Genomic DNA, 18,708 nt, shown 5'->3' on the forward strand with positions numbered 1-18,708 from the left:
TCTTCATATTCATTGTGATGCTATATGGGCCTCATGCACATGAAATATTAATATCATGCCATTGTGTTGTTTAGAACACACCGTGAAATAAAGTTTTCACCTTACAACTTTGCTGATAACATTTCAAATAAATGCCAGTTAGCGCATTAGCAAGGATATTGTGTAAAGTGTACTGTTGATGTTGTTTTATAGCATTTTGCTTGTGTGTAGTTAGGCCCACTGCTAGATTTTGACAGGAGCTCGTGATATCTTTAAAGTAAGCTACTTGGGCTCACGCAAGCTGTCAAACACTGTCCACTCGCCTATGTGGTGCACCCCTCCGTTATACATCCAGACAGTGTTTATGTTAGCTAACTGTATCTGGATGTGTTGCTATCAGAGCAAGACGTTAGAGATGGCGAAATGAGGCACCAAATCCACGTTGTTATTCGATGCAGTTACTACCATTTGCGTCGGCACCGGTGCCATATTAGAACCGTGTTTCGGTGCCCAACCCTAAATATAAAGGATGTGGAAGGTGGCTTCTGCTTCTCCCACAGCTTGCTGTAAGTAGCAATCATAATAGAACAAAGCACCAAAAATTCCAAAGTAGGCTAGCAGTGCCCTGGCTGTTGCCATTTGCTGTCCCTGAAGCCTGGGAGTTGTCATGTTAAAAAAAAAAAAAAAGATGATAATCTGCTGACAGGAACATCCGACAGAATTTTTTATTTTTTTTTAACCAGGCCAGATCCCAAAATCTCAAACATGCTGATCCCAGTTGTGACTGAAGAAGCAGGGTGATATTCAGACATAGACAGATTGGCAGCATATCTTTCCATTTTATGTAAGATGTCCTTGGGAGAAGGCCCATAAAACAAAATGAAAAGGGAGAGCGGGTATTTCATACGGTAACTACTGCTCAGTGGGTGCTCAGTTGACACGTGTGGCCAGCCCGGACCCTCCCTTCCCTTCCCTGGATGCACACGCACACGCCACCTCCCAGCTTGGGTTCAGCTGCAGTGGTTGAGCTGAACCCACTATCCCCCTGCGTCCTCTAATTTGTCCTGTTTACGCTCCAGTCGAACGTCACAGGTTCTGTGGAAACTAATGAACTGCGGTGGCTGATCACATGGTTCCAGCTCCTTATCTGACAATTGGGGAACATGTGTCTCCAAATGTCATTAATCTATCCTTAAAGATACAGCCCTCCATAATCAGACCTAAAATGCCTATGTAGGTGGCCCGCACAGCACTGCAACAATTATGCATTTTGTAGAGAGCTTTTGTTTTTCAAGAGATGGTTAATTTGTGTTGCATCTTTGATCTAACCTTATGAAATTCGTATCTTCTATGGCTTCATGCTACATGCTACACCTGGCTTTTAGTTTATAGCTCGAAAAAAGAAAAGGGTTGTTTTTTCCTTCCAAAGCACGCAAGTGTCTAGGCTAGTAGAAACAAACATGTACAAACATGTAACTCTCACCGGATAAATGTATCGATCAGGTGAATCAATGCTCTTTAGCAGAGCATCATGGAAGTTCCTGCCAGTGGCTTTCCACCAAACCTATGCCGCTCTCGCTTTTCCGTGACCTCATTTTCAGCTGCATGCACTGCCATGATGTTCTAAACTACGTTTTTCAGCGGTGAGTGGTCTGGCAAAAAGTTTCCCTGTCTATGATTTGCACTGTCAATCAATGAAATGTAAACCCTTCCCCCAGTCCATGCACTTTACAGGGATTTTATCCTGCTGCAAGGATACTGAATACTGTGAATGAATGTCTTTGTGTTGCTGCTGTGTGTCGCTTGCTAGACACTAGAAGAACAAAAACTAATCTGCCTCTTCAAAGTACTGGCGAAAGCCAGCTCTGCCATTTAAAAAAAGCCCAGCTTAACTTGGTCTGTTATTGATCATTTGATCAATCTTCAGTCTCATTCGTAATTAGGAGGGCGGAATAGTGATCCACGAACCGTGACTGCTGTGCTAAATTTGTGTTGGTGGAATTTAGACTTTCATGTTTTTCCATGAGATTAATTCAGAAGCCTATAGCACTGCAGGGCAGATGTATGAGGCATCATGGAACAGGCCATGTAACAAACTTTCAGTTACGGGGGTATCCCGTCCCTTGCTGTTGAAGTGCTTAGGAATTTGCGGACCCAGTAGTGATCTGAAAGCTGCTAAAGCATGCATGTAGTGGGGGGTCAGTGGCTCACAGCTCACAGCCACATGTTAGTTCAGCTGAAATGGCTTCTCATGTTACTAGCACACACGTTTGTCATTTATGTGCTACACTGTGGAATGAGGATGTTGGCCTATGGCATCTCAGTGAGTTGCTGGTTAGTTTTGAAATCGGGGTCGAAGAAGTGAATTTCACAAGACCGAGTTAAGTCTGATGTCAATCTTGAGGACTATGTTAAATTCAGATTTTTTTTTTCTGCGCATCTTAGAATCAATATTTTGCAAAAATATTACCAATGGATTTCAGTGATCTCACTGTTCTCCTATGGATGAATATAAACTGTATCTGAAGCTTGCCCCGTACATTGTATTTTTAGCCTTTTTAATAAATGCTATTTTAAAATATTTGTTGGCTCTGGAGTTTGTCTTCCTAGTGCATTGAAGAGGCTTACAGGCTACTCGCAGTGATTGGACGAGGAGTATGTATGACCTACATGTGTGTGAAAAGTAGGTAGATGGTCAGGCACTTTGCCGACATGTGAATACTGAGCGTCGTCTTTGGGGGTGCACACACTTCAGAGGTTGCATTCCTTCTCTGTAGAGGTCAACCTGCTAAATTCATAGCTCTGCTCACAGGGGGGCTTGAAACAAACGGTAGTTTCTGGTCCTATTCTTCAAGAAGAATAGACCTCCGTGATGGCAAATTAACATGCCATGAACCCGAATGAGTTATGCATGGACAACGATCTGGCAGTCACGAAAGAGGGGTAGAGATGACCAGTCTGTTAGAGGTGGCACCTTTGCACTCTCCTCATTTTTTTTTTTTTTTTTTTTTTTTTTTTTTTTTTTGGCCACATTACCAACCCAGCTGTTGAGACTTTGGATGCCAACAACACAGATTAGAGGGAGAGACTTTTTTTTTTTTTGGCCAGAATTCTGCTGTGTAAACAGACGTCATCCACACAGCACGTGTAAACTATTTTCTACTCATTAATGCCTCAGAAGTCAAGCTGGAGTCTTAAAAAAAAAAAAGAACTCCTATCCAACACACTCCTATTTCCCGCATGTTGTCTTGATCTGTTATTGGTTGACGTATTTAATATAGGTGGTCGGCACAGTGCAATGTGGGATAGATTCACATGTTTCTCCAGTCAACGCACGCTTTGTTTCGTCACAAGCTCATGCCGCAGCATTTCGTCTTTGAGTTGGCAGGCCTTTTGAACAGATCTGTTTTTCCCTAAGGGGGGTTTGGGCATAATCCTCTGATATTTTCTCCTTGAGCAGCTTCTAAAATAAGTCCACCCACGACACAGCTATAGGAGATGGAGGGGTTGCGGTGGTGGTGTGGTGTGAGGGTGTTGCTGGTTAAGTGAGAGCAGTCAAGTGCTCCTCACACATGCTCATATGCCATAGCTCTCCGACAACGGTGTGATTCAAGTCTGATTAGCAGCATGGCGGAAAGTATCTGTGGAGCTTTTAGTTAAATTTGACAGGCCATTCTGAGCAGGATGGGGATTTAAACGGTGATGAAGGTTTTAAAGTTTGATTCGGTGCCCGTGGCTCCTCCCCTCTCTCTGTGTGAATTCTATAAATAAAGGAGTCACTTGTTCTGGGAGACCTCCCCATTCATCACCCTCTTTATTAACAGAGAAGCCCATCTTGTACAGTTGTGCTCATAAGTTTACATACCCTGTACATAACACGTGCTAAAGTTGACTAAAAAGAGGAATAAAAAATCTTCTTTTGGAAATTGATCTAATGCCTTCATTAAAAACAAATCGGAAATAGCCAACCTTTTAATGACACCAATTTTCTTCTTTGTGAATGAATAATGTATTCTAAATAAATAAATGTTCTTCCATAAAATACAGGGGCTCATAAGTATACATACCCCTATGTTAAATTCCCATAGAGACAGGCAGATTTTTATTTTTTTAAAAGCCAGTTATTTCATGGATCCAGGATACTATGCATCCTGATAAATTTCCCTTGGCCTTTGGATTTAAAATAGCCCCACATCATCACATACCCTTCACCATACCTAGAGATTGGCATGGTTTTATTTCAGTTAGCCCTAATAGCTGGTTTGATTTGCATTGAGAGATGGTCTTATGGATAGTACCCCATGCCAATCTCTAGGTATGGTGAAGGGTATGTGATGATGTGGGGCTATTTTAAATCCAAAGGCCAAGGGAAATTTATCAGGATGCATAGTATCCTGGATCCATGAAATAACTGAGCACAACTGTATATAGCACCCATTGAATAATGTTTCTAAGCAGAATACAAATAAGGTTATCAATCTTCTCAACAATAAAATATTTGTCCTTTTTTGTGTTGAAAATCGAAAGTAATTTGTTTTTTCAAGAGTAGTGAACTGTTCAACAATACCACTTGGTTCGAAGAGTGTTTTCTGAGCCATGAGTCATTTGGAGTAATTAACCAAATCGGACTGATTAAATATAGATCTGCACAGGCGAGCTAGCATGCATGTTCTATTTTTTAGGGCAGACCTTGTGCATGCTGGCAGGGGAATAAAAGGGGTAGCAGCTCTATCCGTGCAATCAACACGTCTGACAGCTGCTCTGTTTAGACTTTACCAATGGTGCTAGACAAGCATCATACAATTACCATAATAGTCCAGCACACACATTAAGAATACATAGATCAAGTGTGTGACGCTCATTCTATTTTCAGGACCTTCCAGTAATAAACAGTTGACATGGCTGCTAATTTGCAGTGACCATAACATATGGTCACTTTCTATTGCAGTGTGGCTACTAAAAACTCAAAAAATAGGCCCAAACAATGGCCTAGTGTCCAATGACAGAACCACCATGTAATGAAGTATTGACCGCCATACTATTAAAGAAGCAGGATTTTTTTTAATTAAATAAGTATAATAAGATGGGTAGGTAAAGAGTTAAATACAAATTTGTTTAGTACAATAGATTTTATTATTGTCCTTTGTTGTGGCTTTAGGTTAACCTTTTCTGACCGGTCACAGTGTGTTAGGGAAATGGTCCGTCTTGCTCTCTGTTAAGTGCAGTTCTGCTAGCATAAAGGTAAACAAATCTTGTTTATTTCATTGACAAAGACTAGATTATGAATAGGGCCATTTATATTGGTTCCCAAAGACTGGGAACACCAGAAAAAACATCCGGGAAACACTGATTTCTATAATAGAGCATATTTTTTTAAAAAAAAGCCAATTTATCATGGCTTGTTTTGATGGTTCATGCCTGTGTGGAAGATTTTGAACAGGTAATTTTTGTTCCAAGAAATACTGGTACCAACATTTAAATGGCGCCACATTTAATTAATATGCTGGCCTCTGGCCTGTGTGAAACAATCCTCCCTTGATGCAACTACTCACACAGCCGTTCACCCTCACCGCTCCTCTCTCATTTCATTTCAATGTCCCGAAGACTCCTGGTCGCCAAGATCCCTATTAATCTGAGTTTGCTGTCCTCTTGTCTGTCTGGAATCGGAGGGGAGATATCCAGCGAGGGATGACTCCCGGATTGCCTCCGCGCCCCCCAGACATCCTGAGGGGACCTGACTCATGGCAGAGAAGGCTGAAAGCTGGTCAGGGAGGAGTGTGACTCACATCCTGAAGCGTACCGTCTTGCCCCCTTACTGAGGGATCATGTATTGTTCATGCTGTGACCTAATGATGGTCCTTTTCCTGCCTTTTCCTTGCTCCACCCAGTGTCCTTTTTGTCTTGTGTAACATAGCTGTAGAAGGGCATGTCCACCTTGTATGTGGAACATACATCAGTGTTTCCCATACATTGAGTTATTTGTGGCGGCCCTCCACAATATCAACATTGACCACCACACAATGATTTTCCAGGTTGTACTAAATTGTGCTTAAATCTGGTTAGCATCATAACCTGTGCTAATTTGTTAAAAGCTGTTGCATTCAAGTTAATTCTGCAAACCAACCACCACAAATGGAATTCCGTTTTCTGGGGTACACTGTACATTGCTGCCAAGTGTAAACTCAGGCTGTTGTAGCCAGACCCTTGGATATTTATTCTGTGATGAGACCAAAGCAATACATGCTTACACTTAAAAGGACCTAGAGGCTATGGTTAACAAAAAATGCCCCATCCTTTGGCTTTCTGCCCATTTCTTGCTGCCAAAGCCACGTCTGCTCTCTCAACCATTCACCTTCACCTCCCCTTCGCCTCGTGCCTTGTACCTACACGACCATCACGTGGTCTCCTCCCTCACCTACCCTCTGGCTCGGCCTGCTCCGCCTCTTCCCCTCCTCCCCAAGGGGCCGGGTGTTGACAGGCCACGGATCCCAACAATGCTGCTCTTTCTTCTCCTCCTCTGCCCCGGGCCCCCGTCTCAGTAGCCACTATAGTCTTGCTAGTGCCAGGCTGTATGGTGGGGCTGTCATGATGCAGAAAGAAAGAAGGAGAGGGAGACGGAGGGAGGGTGATTTGAGAGGGGGAGAGAGAAGGAGAGGGAAGGAGGGTGATTGAGAGGGAGAGAGAGAGAGATAAGGAAAGAGAGAGGGAGAGCAAATTGATGAGCATAAGGGAGAGACGGAAGAAGAGTGAGAATAAGAGAGAAAGACGGATGGAAAGAATGAGCTTGATGGCAGATGGCACAGGTGAAGTTTGGCCCTGGCACCCCGTCACACGCCCTGGAGTACACGCCAGCAACACCGCGCGTGTATATTATTCATGCATCTTATTGTTCCTCTCTGCTCCGCAGCCACTGTAATAACCGCAGCAGCAGTGCCCTTTCGCCGATCATACTGTGCCTCATTATGCCACAAATAGTGCTCACTTTTTGTTAAATCGCTTAGGCGGCGGTAATATATAGCAACGAGAACAGCCGTTGGAATGAAGACTGAGCATGTACAGCAGTTAAAACCATTGTCCTGGGATTGAAGCTGCAAAGTAGTGGAAAGCCCAAAAGGTGGCCTTTTATAATTCATGTATCCATTGTCTGTACTCCGCATTAAGAAGATTCAGTCACAATCTCGTCTTTCGTCACATGCTGACCATATCCTGTAACCTGTAGTAGGTTTGATTTGTATTATACCGTAGTATAGGCTTGGTGCTTTGAACTCTACGGGTCTGGATTTAGGCCCATCACCTGTGGAGTGCAGTGTTTTCATGAGGGCTCTCTTGCTGTTTCATCTCTACATATGTAGCAAAGCAGAGGGAAGATTACGCTGTTGTTTGATTCTCTCCAGTTTCCAGACAGATGGTTCTCCCATCAGATAGACAGGCTGCTCTCAGTTCATAGTGCAGGTAGTAAGTGCCTAACCGCATCAGGCCTCATCCACACAAGAACAAAATGTTTTGGAAAATTATATTTTCTCTTTGCGTGTTCAAAAATGTTGCATCCACATCACATTGTTTCCTGAAATATCCTCGTCCAGATGGAAAGTCAGAAACTAAGTGCTAGCTAGCACAGGATCTGATTCATTCGAATGACCCTTTCATGCACCATGACACTGCTGTCCTCTGTGCCTAAAGTCAGTGTGGTCACTTAGGGCCTGTGCACACGGAGACGCTTTTTAGGTTAAACGCAGAGGTTTTGCTTCGTCTTGGCCGAGCGTCCAAACGAATCCTGTAAACGCACTGCCCGAAACCGCACTTTTCTGAAACCTGGTCCCAGAGTGGAAAAATCTGAAACCGTAGCCCGTTTGAATTCGTTTAGACAGCGAAACCGCACATCCTGCTTGCGTATCGATGACGTCATCGCCACACCTCAGCTGCCCTGGACTTGCACTTATAGTATTGCCTAACAATACTAGTTGTCCTACATGACATTACCTACGATTACACTTCGTAAGATAAATATCACAACTGGTGCTGCGCAGCGCCGATAGCTTATGACTTGGTGGACTGAACACTGTTTTTCCAGGTGTTTTTTTATGCATTCTAGCTACTGTCAGTGACTCGAGAGAACTTAAGTTATTAGGATAGTGCGGTGTAAGTTTAGGCTACATTAATTTGTGCGTAGTGCCAGTGTCATTCATTTATTTTACATGTCTTACAACATATATACATGCATTCGCAGTCGAGTGAAATCAGATATAAGCATACAAAGACGCTTAGAACTCACGTTAAGCCGATGGTAGCACACTGAATGCGAATGCGCGATTTGATGCAGGCAAAAGTATTGACTGTTACTAACGAAGGTTTTATAGCAATATTATAGATGTGCCGACAGAATACCCTAGAACTTGGGTAAGCCTTGCGTTTAGTAGCCTAATTGCGGTGATCGCCAAAACTAATGTGAATCACGGACTATCCTACAACCAAAGAAAGTAAAGGTGATTAGTAGGCCTACCTGCGTTAGCCAAATAAAGGACGGGACTGCACCCTTCACAAACCGCAAAATAAAGTTTATTAGTTTTACAGATGACTACAGTTGACAGTTCACCATCAGTCCACACAAACAATTCTGGTTTCCTTGCACTAGCCATTTCGTCGTAGCCTATTCTGTCTGTTTGTAAAGCGCAAGTTTTGGTCAATTTCTGTAAAGAAACAGTGCCACCTATAGGCCTGGGGTATGAAGTAACGTGTTGAGTCGTGTTGAGATGGATCCGTTTGGACACAAATATTCTTGATACGGTTCCAGGGAAGACGGAGGAAAAAAAGATGGGTTTGGTACGTGTGGACTAGGCCTTAGTGATTATGATGACTGAAGGCCCGAGTGCTCCTCTGTCCTCTGCTCAGCTGTGCTGGATCAGCCATCGAGCTTGTAACACAACACGACCTCTGTTCTACCAGGCTGCCAATCAATAGGATCCCTTCCTCTCAAGGTCATCCATATGTCCGATAAGAGGCCCTTGTCAACACCTGCTAATGTTGGGGCCCGTTGAAAGCCTAATGAATTTCTGGTTGTCTCGTCTTTTTTTGCCACCCACTTTTTTTTGCCACCCAACTGATAGAATCCCTGCTGTATGAAGTGGTGCGGAGGGAAGTGAATGGGCCCTTGGTGGCTCTGGCTGCTTTATCAATCGCGTCAACCTCTAACCCTCTGCCCTTACCCTGCCGTCCCACGATCCAATCTATCCCAACCCGATCCAATCCCAACCCAACCCCCTTGTCTGCTCTCAATCATTCACCACATCTCTCTCTCCATACCACACTCCAACTATGAATTGGCTGCATGAGTCTCATTGAACTCTCTCTCTTTTTTTCCCCCTCCTCCTTTTTCGATCGGCTCCCCTTGGGCAAGTGCTGGCATTGAGCGGGCCGCCAGTGCCATGCGTTTTTTTTTTTTTTTTTTTTTTTTTTTTTTCTTTCTTTTTTCACATGCACCACAAATAGTCAATCAGTAAAGCCATGCATGTGCAAATGTCATTGGCAGTAGGGGGTTTGGTGCCATCCATTTTTTTTTTTTTCTCTTTTCTTATTTTTTTAAAGAGTGTTCTTTGTGTGAAGCTTTACGGGACAGGATGTTGTAAACCTGCGGTAGGGAAAGGGGAACCAGCAAGGGAGGTGTTGATTCAAGGGTGCTTCCCTTTGGTTGTCTCTGGGACGGACAGGTCTGTGAGTGACACATGGAATGTCAGTGGAGGGGGTCCTAGGGGACGGTTACTGGGCAGCGTTCGACGTCACAGCATTGTCTCAACACAGGAGGGAAGCTTCCTGTGTTTGACCTTCCACAGAGACCTGCAAGGATAACTTTTGCATCTGTGTGTGTGTGTGTGTGTGTGTGTGTGTGTGTGTGTGTCTGTGGTGTTGGGGGTAGGGAGTTCATGTTTGGTGTGTTCATCAGATAAACGGCACCAAGAGTGGTGATCAGAATCCAGTCCAAATAAACCACCCAGCACAATCACACACAGTGCCGCTGGTCTACAAATGCATTGTCACACCCATGCACACGACTCTCTCCCTAATCAGCCCTTGCTATCAAAACAACATTATTATAACACTAACAGTTCCCGGCTATTTTTGGGTCATTGTTGCTAATGGATGCCCATTGTGTCGTTCTCAGGAGCCGTTTGAAGATGGCTTCGCCAACGGAGAGGAGCTGACCCCGGCCGAGGAGGCGGCAGCCAAGGAGGCGTCCGACTCCAAGGGCGTGGTGAAGTTCGGATGGATCAAAGGCGTGTTGGTGAGTACGAAGAACAGCCGAGTCTGGTCACTGGTCAGGTGGGACGCCTTAAAGTAAAGTCAAGTGACTGGTATTTAGCAGAAGCTTTTGTCTATCTAGTTGTCTATATATTTGTCTATCCACGGACTAGCAAAATAATTTCACATGGGCCGACCGATTGTCAGGCAGTGATGCAACCACTGTCCCACTGTGTGATGCCTCACAGCTGAACAGCTAATGACTAAAGTTTGCACTTCTCGCATTTCATAACTTGTTGTGGAAAAAGAAGACACAATGTCAATTTTTATATCACACTCATTCTCAGCTTTTCAACTAGATCCAAACCTTTCACAAGATCCAAACATGTGAAAACCTGTTGCAGCAGTAAATATTGTGACAGAACTTTTTTTTTTAAACCCCCAAACTGAAAACAGGATAAACCATGTGTAAAAATCATACACGCGTCACATACGCGTCTGTGGCACAACAAAAAATGTGCTTAGCAGGTCATTAGTTTGATATGTATCCTGTACCTTCAACTACAACTTAAGGCCATAACCTCTCTTTGGGCAATTAACGTTTGATCTCTCAATGGCTGATACCAGAGGCATTGTGTCCGTCCGGGTGCCTGCTTGAAACCTAACGAACGCTCTGTGGAGTAGTGCTCTTGAACGTTAATGCCCGCGGAGATCCTTTGCTATCCCTCTCGCCCACTCAGCTAATTTGCTCTTGCCTGCTGAAGAGCTCCACATGGGTCTGAATAGTCGTGGGAATGGATTCTCCTATGCTTCCTTCCCCAGTCATTCATAGGCAGTGGTGCATTCATTGCTGACGTGCGTTCGGAGAGAGGTGAGCCTTGTAGCAGTAGACATTGGACAGTGAAAGCTTAACACCGTCATTTGCTCAACCCTGGAATATCATCACTAACACCCCCTCCCACCCTCCCCCCAAAAAAGGAAGTAGGAAGAAACAAAGACAGTGCCATAATGTGGGCTTTCCTGTGTTTAATTTTTGGTAGGGTTTTGATAGATGTAATGCATTAGACTCTTGTTGCTGGGGTTCCTGGCTCACTCCTGGTTCTTGTCACCCGCTATGTATTATGACATGTGAAAGACCTCTCTTCCCTTTGCTCAGCATCAACATTGGCCTCTTCTCACAAATCCTGAAATGACAATTGTGCTACAAGCCAAATTTTTTTTCTTTTTAACTAGAGCACTCTTTTTTTTTTTTTTTTTGTACTTTAAGTTAATTCTTACATATCCAGAAAACTTACATATTCAGAAATACCCTAATAGGTTTTTTGCATTCAAAGTTAAACTGTGGAAACATTTGCTTTTTCATCATAGAAACCCACATACTGATGTCTAACAGCATTTTAGGCCACAAGCCCCCAGCTCTTATTTAATGGTAGTCGGCCCTTGACTTGTCATTTGAACACCCCATTAGTTCCATGGCCACGACATGGGTGGGATCCCGGCCTAGAATCCTGGATCCACTAACATGTCATCATAACCACCTGATGGTGGGGTTAGGTTTGAGGAACGGCTTTTGGTGGACTGTCTGTTACTGTGTGTGTGTGTGTGTGTGTGTGTGTGTGTCTGTGTGTCTGTGAGTTTGTTTGTATGTGTGTGTGTGTGAGAGACTGAGTGTCTGTGTGAGCGTGTTTGTCGTGGCCTAAAGTACGTGCCTTCGCTAACCTCCCATACCCTTCCTTTGTGCAGGTGCGATGCATGTTGAACATTTGGGGGGTGATGCTCTTCATCCGCATGACATGGATCGTGGGCCAGGCGGGAATCGGTAGGTCACACCATCGAGCCGAGTTGGGAAGGCTGTGTGAATTAGCGCCGCTTTAATTCGCACACAAACCACTTGGCCTCCAGTCAGTAACACCCCCTAACCCCCCTCATTTTTCCCACTCAGCTGCTAAATGTTGCCGAGTTGTGGCACATGCAGTCAACTGTCAAACTCCCCTCCACTACACCCTCCCAACCCCAGTTCATTCTCCAGTACCATCGCTACTATTCACACACCACCTGCAGAATGTCCGAAACGTCAGAAGAAGAAAGCAAAACAACGGAATTTGATTTGATGAAATGAGTGGATTAGTTGAGCTGTACACAAGTGATCAAGTGATTTTTGTACAGATGTGCAGATACAGCTGATGTAGAGATGTTTTTTTTTTTTTTTGACTTAACTTTTGGTATAAACTAACTTCTTGTTTAATACAGAAAATGTTTATAGTCTGTTTCCATTATTCAATTGTTATTATTTCATCTTCATTCCACAGTGTACTCCTGCCTTATTGTTGCCATGGCTACCGTGGTGACCACCATTACTGGCGTCTCAACATCTGCGATTGCGACGAACGGCTTTGTACGAGGAGGTGTGTATACGTATCTAGGCTTATCACTGCTTATCTGTGTAGCCTAAAGGCAGAAATCACCGCTTTCAGCTGTATTCCACTGTAGCCCGAAAATCCAAACCCTGTGGATAAAATCGTTTAAAGCCAGTGATTTTTATACCAAATTATCCTCTGTGTTCTTTTTATTCTGAAAAACATACTTTATAGGAGCCAAAAAATGGAATCTTGTAAACAAAAACTTCTAGAACGATTGGAGAGCAGCCAGTGCTCATTTAGCTCACAGATGCCCCCTGAATGGGCAGTGCTTCAGCGAAAGCAATGCCATAGCCTGAGGTACACAGATGCTCACAACAAAGCAGACAGCAAAAAAAAAGCAGCATCATTGTTTTGTTGTCATGGTGCAGCTGTGGTGAGAGTCACCTGGTCTGCCCTCGGGAAGCTGTCTGTCGGTGAGCACGCTCCGCGCAGGTGTAGAGTGGAATGGTGTTGAGGAGAGATGGAGGGGAATCGGAGTGGTCAGATCCTCTCAGTTCATTAGGTAGTGCCTCCCTCATCTCTCTGCCTATGCTTTGGGTGTTGAGTAGAATATATTGCCCTGACCTCTACTTAAAGGAGCTGAAGTGCGTGTCCAGGGCTTGTAAGGTAACACAACTGAACTTATGCATGACCCTTCTAGTCGCTCTTTGTTTAGCAGCAGTCCATGAAGGTTAAGTTTATAAATGTTTTCTCAAATAGATAAGGGTAAAAAAAAAAAAACATGCTTTCCTTGACTTCCAAAGCCAAGGACATTCACATGGTATGTTTGAGCCCCACCTCCGCCGTCAGTTAGTTTAATTAAGATATCCCTCTACTTGACTTGTCATCACCTCTATCTTCTCTTAATCTCCCCTCTCGCCGCAGGGAGGTCAGGATATTGCATAAACTGCGGGAGTCTTGACAGGAGTCCGATTCTAGGAGAGATTAATAAGATGCTGTAGTTGTTGATGCCGCCTGATGCCAGAGTCAATGGCATTCTGATGTAGATTAGTTTAACTAGCTGGTCATGGGACTTTGGGTGATAGCTTTTGCTAGTGAAGTGACTCATTGTGAAAAATGAAATCAGAGACGCCGCTAAGGGCTCATCACTGGAGCCGGACACAGACGAGAGGTCACGTGAAGGTCATAGTGTCCTGACCGCTATTGGATCCCCATTGAAGCTCTCTGAGTAAGACATAATATGCAGCAGGCTAACGGTCAGCAAGGCACATTGGTAGCCATTTATATCATGTTTTTTTCCCTCTTGTACCCTGTTCTATCAGACAATATTATGTAAACACGGCAGAGGAACTGGCAGCAAATGCAAACATTTTGGAGATAAACAATTAAAAGGTCAGGAAAGTGTTTTTCCGCACCGACAGCCTGCACCAGCATATTCCCTTTCTCTCCCAGTGTTGCTAATAAAAATCCTGCCTTCATGTTTATAGTTTAAAAGTTAAACACATGACCATGGTGCTGTGAACATGAATATAGACACCACCATATCTCCATAATACCATAAAAGACCTTTCTGTTTTTCTTCATCTTGCCCCCCCCCCTCCCTTTAACCCTCACTGTTTGTTTACTTTCTCTTCCTCCCTCCTGAGAGCCCTTTCTTCCTCTTCTCCCCTGCTTTCGTTCACTCTTGGCTGAGTGTCCTCTCAGTAAACCTGACTACCTGCCTGTTTATTTTAGGGAGTTTTATGCTGCCATCACCTTTTGGCCCTGTCCAGAGTGACGCTGGTCACTGCCGGTCTCTGGGACAACACCTCCTGCTTAGTAGCCTTGGAATTTGTTTCCGCACAAGGCCGTCTGAGAGCAGGGCCCAGTGGCTCACTTGCGTGAGCTTACTCCCTGCTCCACTGACTGACAACCACACAAAAACCCAGATCCACAACAAGTAAATTAGGGGTAATCTTTTGGTACTCTGGAGCCTTACTGTATCCATCAACAAGTAAATATCCAGACTCAAAGGACTAGGATGGAATTTTACTGGATATAGATGTTTTATGTGTACTGAGTATAGATGTTTTATGTGAACTTTGGGGATTTATTAGTTAGCAAATTTTTTTTCAGCTTCTGAAGACTGGAGGAAATTGCTTAGTTCTGATGGAGAGAGACCTGGAAAAAAAAAAAAACACAGCAGTCTCAGAAACCTGGAAATACTCAACTTTGACATGGCATGAAAAGCAAAAGCTACGCTGCATTCATCCCACCATAAAAGAGCATTCTGTGTGGCGACTCTGGTCTGAAAAGCCCTGCGATTCTCACTCAGAGCCATTTGAAAGGTGGGCGATAGCACTCAGCACGTTGCTCACAGTTCTCGCAGCATGTGGGGAAATTCAATAGTGTGTTCCTAAAAACCCTGGACCTGTTTTTCCCCACCTGACTGTCCAGGGAGGTGCAGTGTTTGACTAAGGCAATCTGAAATTAATACAGGATGCCTCCCGACAGATCGGTCCGGGGCGAGGACAGAAGGAAAACAATTTGGAAGCGTTTCGATTTTTGTTTGGGTTTCACAGCTCAAGTGTCCTATCTTTTTTTCTCAAAAGGGTAGAAGAAAGGTTAAGTCTATAGACGAAGAGAGGCAGGTATGGTCATTTTGTTTTCTCAGACAACACTGTAGGAGACTGCCTATTTCATTGACCTTCTGGACTCTTGCAATGGTTTCACATGGACCAGATCGTATCGTTTACAGTGGCATGCCAGGCTGGAGATGACGCCTCATGGCGATCTCGGTATCTATCTGCTGATGTTTGGTCTACTACAGTGGTGGCAGGATAAACAATGCAGGCATTAAAACCGGCAAAGGAAACTTGGATCAATGGATCAATGAAGCAGGCATTTCAGACACCTCTGCAAAGCTCACTTCGTTTCCGTAGCTCCGTGGCATTCACTGAACTCATCATTTTCTAACTTTCAGATGTTTGAAATTACCTGTTGGCCTATTGTCCGTGGTAAACGTTTTAGAGGGGTTCATCATGTTTCAATGTTATAAGTTACTGTTGCAGCAGATGACGGTTAGAAATGATTGAAGTCACATGCCGTGAATGTGGATTACTATAATACCCTGAACTGCTAGGCTGTGAGAGATTTAATCCCCCAGAAACTAATCTTTCCAGGTATTCCAGAAATTCCCATGTCCCCTACTTTTAGCTTCAAACTTTTCAAAAAAATTCAGGGTCAATCACTGAACACCACTCTATTCTGCATAGCATTTTAAAATATTTTTTTTATTCACTTCAATATGGATGACCGCTTTGGCAGAGTACAGATTTTTACAGTCCGTGGTACAGATCCACAGAGATGAAAGACAGAAAATCAGTCCTCAAGAGTTTTCGTCCATCTGCTCATAGAAGGTGTACAGAAATGTTACTACTATTAGTGGAACAAATTACGTAGACAAATCAAGCAGCTGGAACAAATTTAATAATCATTCAGTTTCAAAGAACTTGCATACTTGGACTTGAATATGCAGGCCTCTGATCACAGCTACACTTAGATGCTAGTGTGTGATAGTTGGGACTGATCTAGGTATAATGTTTTACATTTTTCAAATGTTTTCTATTGTAGGAGGGGCCTACTACTTGATATCAAGAAGTTTAGGTCCCGAATTTGGAGGATCCATTGGCCTAATCTTCGCCTTCGCCAACGCTGTGGCAGTAGCCATGTATGTTGTGGGCTTTGCTGAAACGGTGGTGGAGCTTCTCCATGTAAGAGGAGTTTTACCGTTTTTTCACCCCCAGAACACGAGTCACGGTACCCTACTGTTATCACAATAGTTTACACAAGCTAAGATTAGCCATATCAGCTGTATGAATGACGAGGGTATACTCAAACACTTACTGGAAATCCTGTGTACAGAGTGGAGATTTGTGTTTGTAAACGCCATCTTGATAGGGTTTCTAGGAATTGAATTAAGAAAAAGTGATGGTGAGTGTATTTCAAGGTCCTGGCTACTCCATTTCCAGTTTGTGCTTAATGATATGACCTTTTAAAGCATTTGTTACCAACTGCTTGTTTTGGGTTTTCTCTCTCCAATGGGTGTACCACTTTCTTTATTTTTTCAGTCCGTGGATGCCGTCATGCTAGACCAAACGAATGATGTTCGGATCGTCGGAACTATCACAGTCATTCTCCTCCTGGGTATCTCTGTCGCAGGGATGGAGTGGGAGGCCAAGGTAATGTCCAGTTGTGTCTCCATGCCTCCTCAGGACCGTGATCAGGGTTTTCGAAGGATGGTGGTTTATTTAACCCTTAAAGGTGTACCGTCACACCGGATGTTAGAATGTTCAAAAACCCACACCTTTAGTGTAGTGTGTGTGCCTGTCTGTGTGTGGTCACCTAGGTCTGCAATGTTTGCAGCAGGAGGACTTCAAGTTGGCTTGTCGCCATAGTACATATGAGTCATTTCAGAGCAGTCAGCAGGTATAGGATGAGTCATGGTGCCGATTTTATTTTTAAACTCAAAAAAGTCAACTCAAACTAAATTGGAGAAAATTAGAGGAAGTTGACATCATTTTCTTATTTGTGTGGTTTACTTTTTAAAACATAATATTAGAGGTTTGATCCAAGCATTTCACAGAGGAACAGATGCTCAGAGTCTTTTGAGCTGGGTTTTGTTAACCACCTTTTGCATGCATGCATTAGGAAATAATGTAATTTGAATAAACGTTTTATAATGTATTTAACCACTGTTTTGTCTTTCAATCTGTAGGCCCAGATATTCCTACTATTCATCTTGATCTCTGCCATTTTCAATTACTTCATCGGCTCCTTTATCAAAGTAGAGTCGAAGAAAGCCTATGGCTTCTTTGGTTACGACGGTAAGAGTCTTCTCTTGATTCAGAAATGGAGGATAAGGTCGTCGCTGTTTGCACTATATCTGGAAATTCTATGTAGCAAGACGGACGACGAGTAAAATTCTCTCTCTCTCTCTCTCTCTCTCTCTCTCTCTCTCTCTCTCTCTCTCTCTCTCTCTCTCTCTCTCTCTCTCTCTCTCTCTCTCTCTCTCTCTCCCTTTTTCATCCTCCTTGTTTAGGTACTATCCTGTGGGAGAACCTGACTCCAGACTTCCGAGGGGAGACGTTTTTCTCTGTGTTTTCAATCTTCTTCCCAGCTGCCACTGGCATTCTTGCTGGTGCCAACATCTCGGGAGATCTTGCGGTACGTTCCCGACGTTCATCTCTCTGACTTCTGCAGTCAAATGGCAGCAAACAGATTTATTTTATGGCAAAACGCTTAATCCATCATTACATGGTGGATCTAACAATACTTTTCATATGTCTGAGCGCTTTGTGATTTTATCGAGACGTGGTTTGTGTTCACAGGATCCACAGCAGGCCATCCCAAAGGGAACACTTCTTGCCATTCTCATTACTGGGATCGTTTACATGGGTGTGGCCATCTCCACAGGTACGTGTTTGGATGAAGTCTGACCTATTCGGTTACCACTTCACTGTAGAGAATGCAGGAATGTTCAGGTTTGGGGGTGTCATTTCTGCCATTCCATGTTCATATATTTAGACATGTGGATTCCACCTATGTTGTAGATTATGAAGAGCATCCAGATTTTGGCTTAATACATTGTTAAACTGAGCTCAGTATTATTTGTTGTGCTATTAAGTGCTCTTTTACTAGAAGGTATAACACATTCAAATTGGTTGCTCATAAGCATAATTGGGCTTCAGCCTATGAAATAAAATTCATCTGCTCAAGTGACATGTTTGAAAATATGAGCGCGTCCAGGGAAACTCACAAAATGTTTTCTCTGTCCATTCCCATGTTTCACTCTGAAGGCGCCTGCATTTCTCGTGATGCCCCCGGACCTACTGTCACACTTAACATGACGACTGGATTTGTCAACTGCACCGATTTCTCCTGCATGGACTTCTCCTATTGCAAACCTGCAGAGGGAAAGATCGAGTCCATCTGCAAGTTTGGCCTTCACAATGACATGCAGGTGTGTCCTTTTCTTACCCTTTCAACAAACCCAGTGTGATTTAATTAGCAAATGTCTTTTTCTTCGTTTTATTTGTGGATATTGTCAATCATACGGTAAAATAACTGTATTGTGTTGCTTTAAACGGTTGGTGTA

At 43.6% G+C, this 18,708-nt stretch overlaps 1 protein-coding gene across 1 annotated transcript in view; it reads left to right on the forward strand.

Moving 5' to 3' along the window:
* Positions 1-18,708, forward strand: part of slc12a2 (solute carrier family 12 member 2) — a 55,983-nt gene that overhangs the window by 14,506 nt on the left and 22,769 nt on the right. Inside the window, exons 2-10 of the mRNA XM_048258706.1 lie at positions 10,136-10,255; positions 11,956-12,031; positions 12,522-12,617; positions 16,185-16,324; positions 16,682-16,792; positions 17,329-17,437; positions 17,653-17,777; positions 17,942-18,026; positions 18,410-18,573. Of these exons, the coding sequence (XP_048114663.1) occupies positions 10,136-10,255; positions 11,956-12,031; positions 12,522-12,617; positions 16,185-16,324; positions 16,682-16,792; positions 17,329-17,437; positions 17,653-17,777; positions 17,942-18,026; positions 18,410-18,573 (1,026 nt within the window). The remainder of the gene's footprint in view (positions 1-10,135; positions 10,256-11,955; positions 12,032-12,521; positions 12,618-16,184; positions 16,325-16,681; positions 16,793-17,328; positions 17,438-17,652; positions 17,778-17,941; positions 18,027-18,409; positions 18,574-18,708) is intronic.

The sequence above is a fragment of the Alosa alosa genome, chromosome 12, assembly GCF_017589495.1.
Source record: "Alosa alosa isolate M-15738 ecotype Scorff River chromosome 12, AALO_Geno_1.1, whole genome shotgun sequence".
Classification (NCBI taxonomy): domain Eukaryota; kingdom Metazoa; phylum Chordata; class Actinopteri; order Clupeiformes; family Clupeidae; genus Alosa; species Alosa alosa.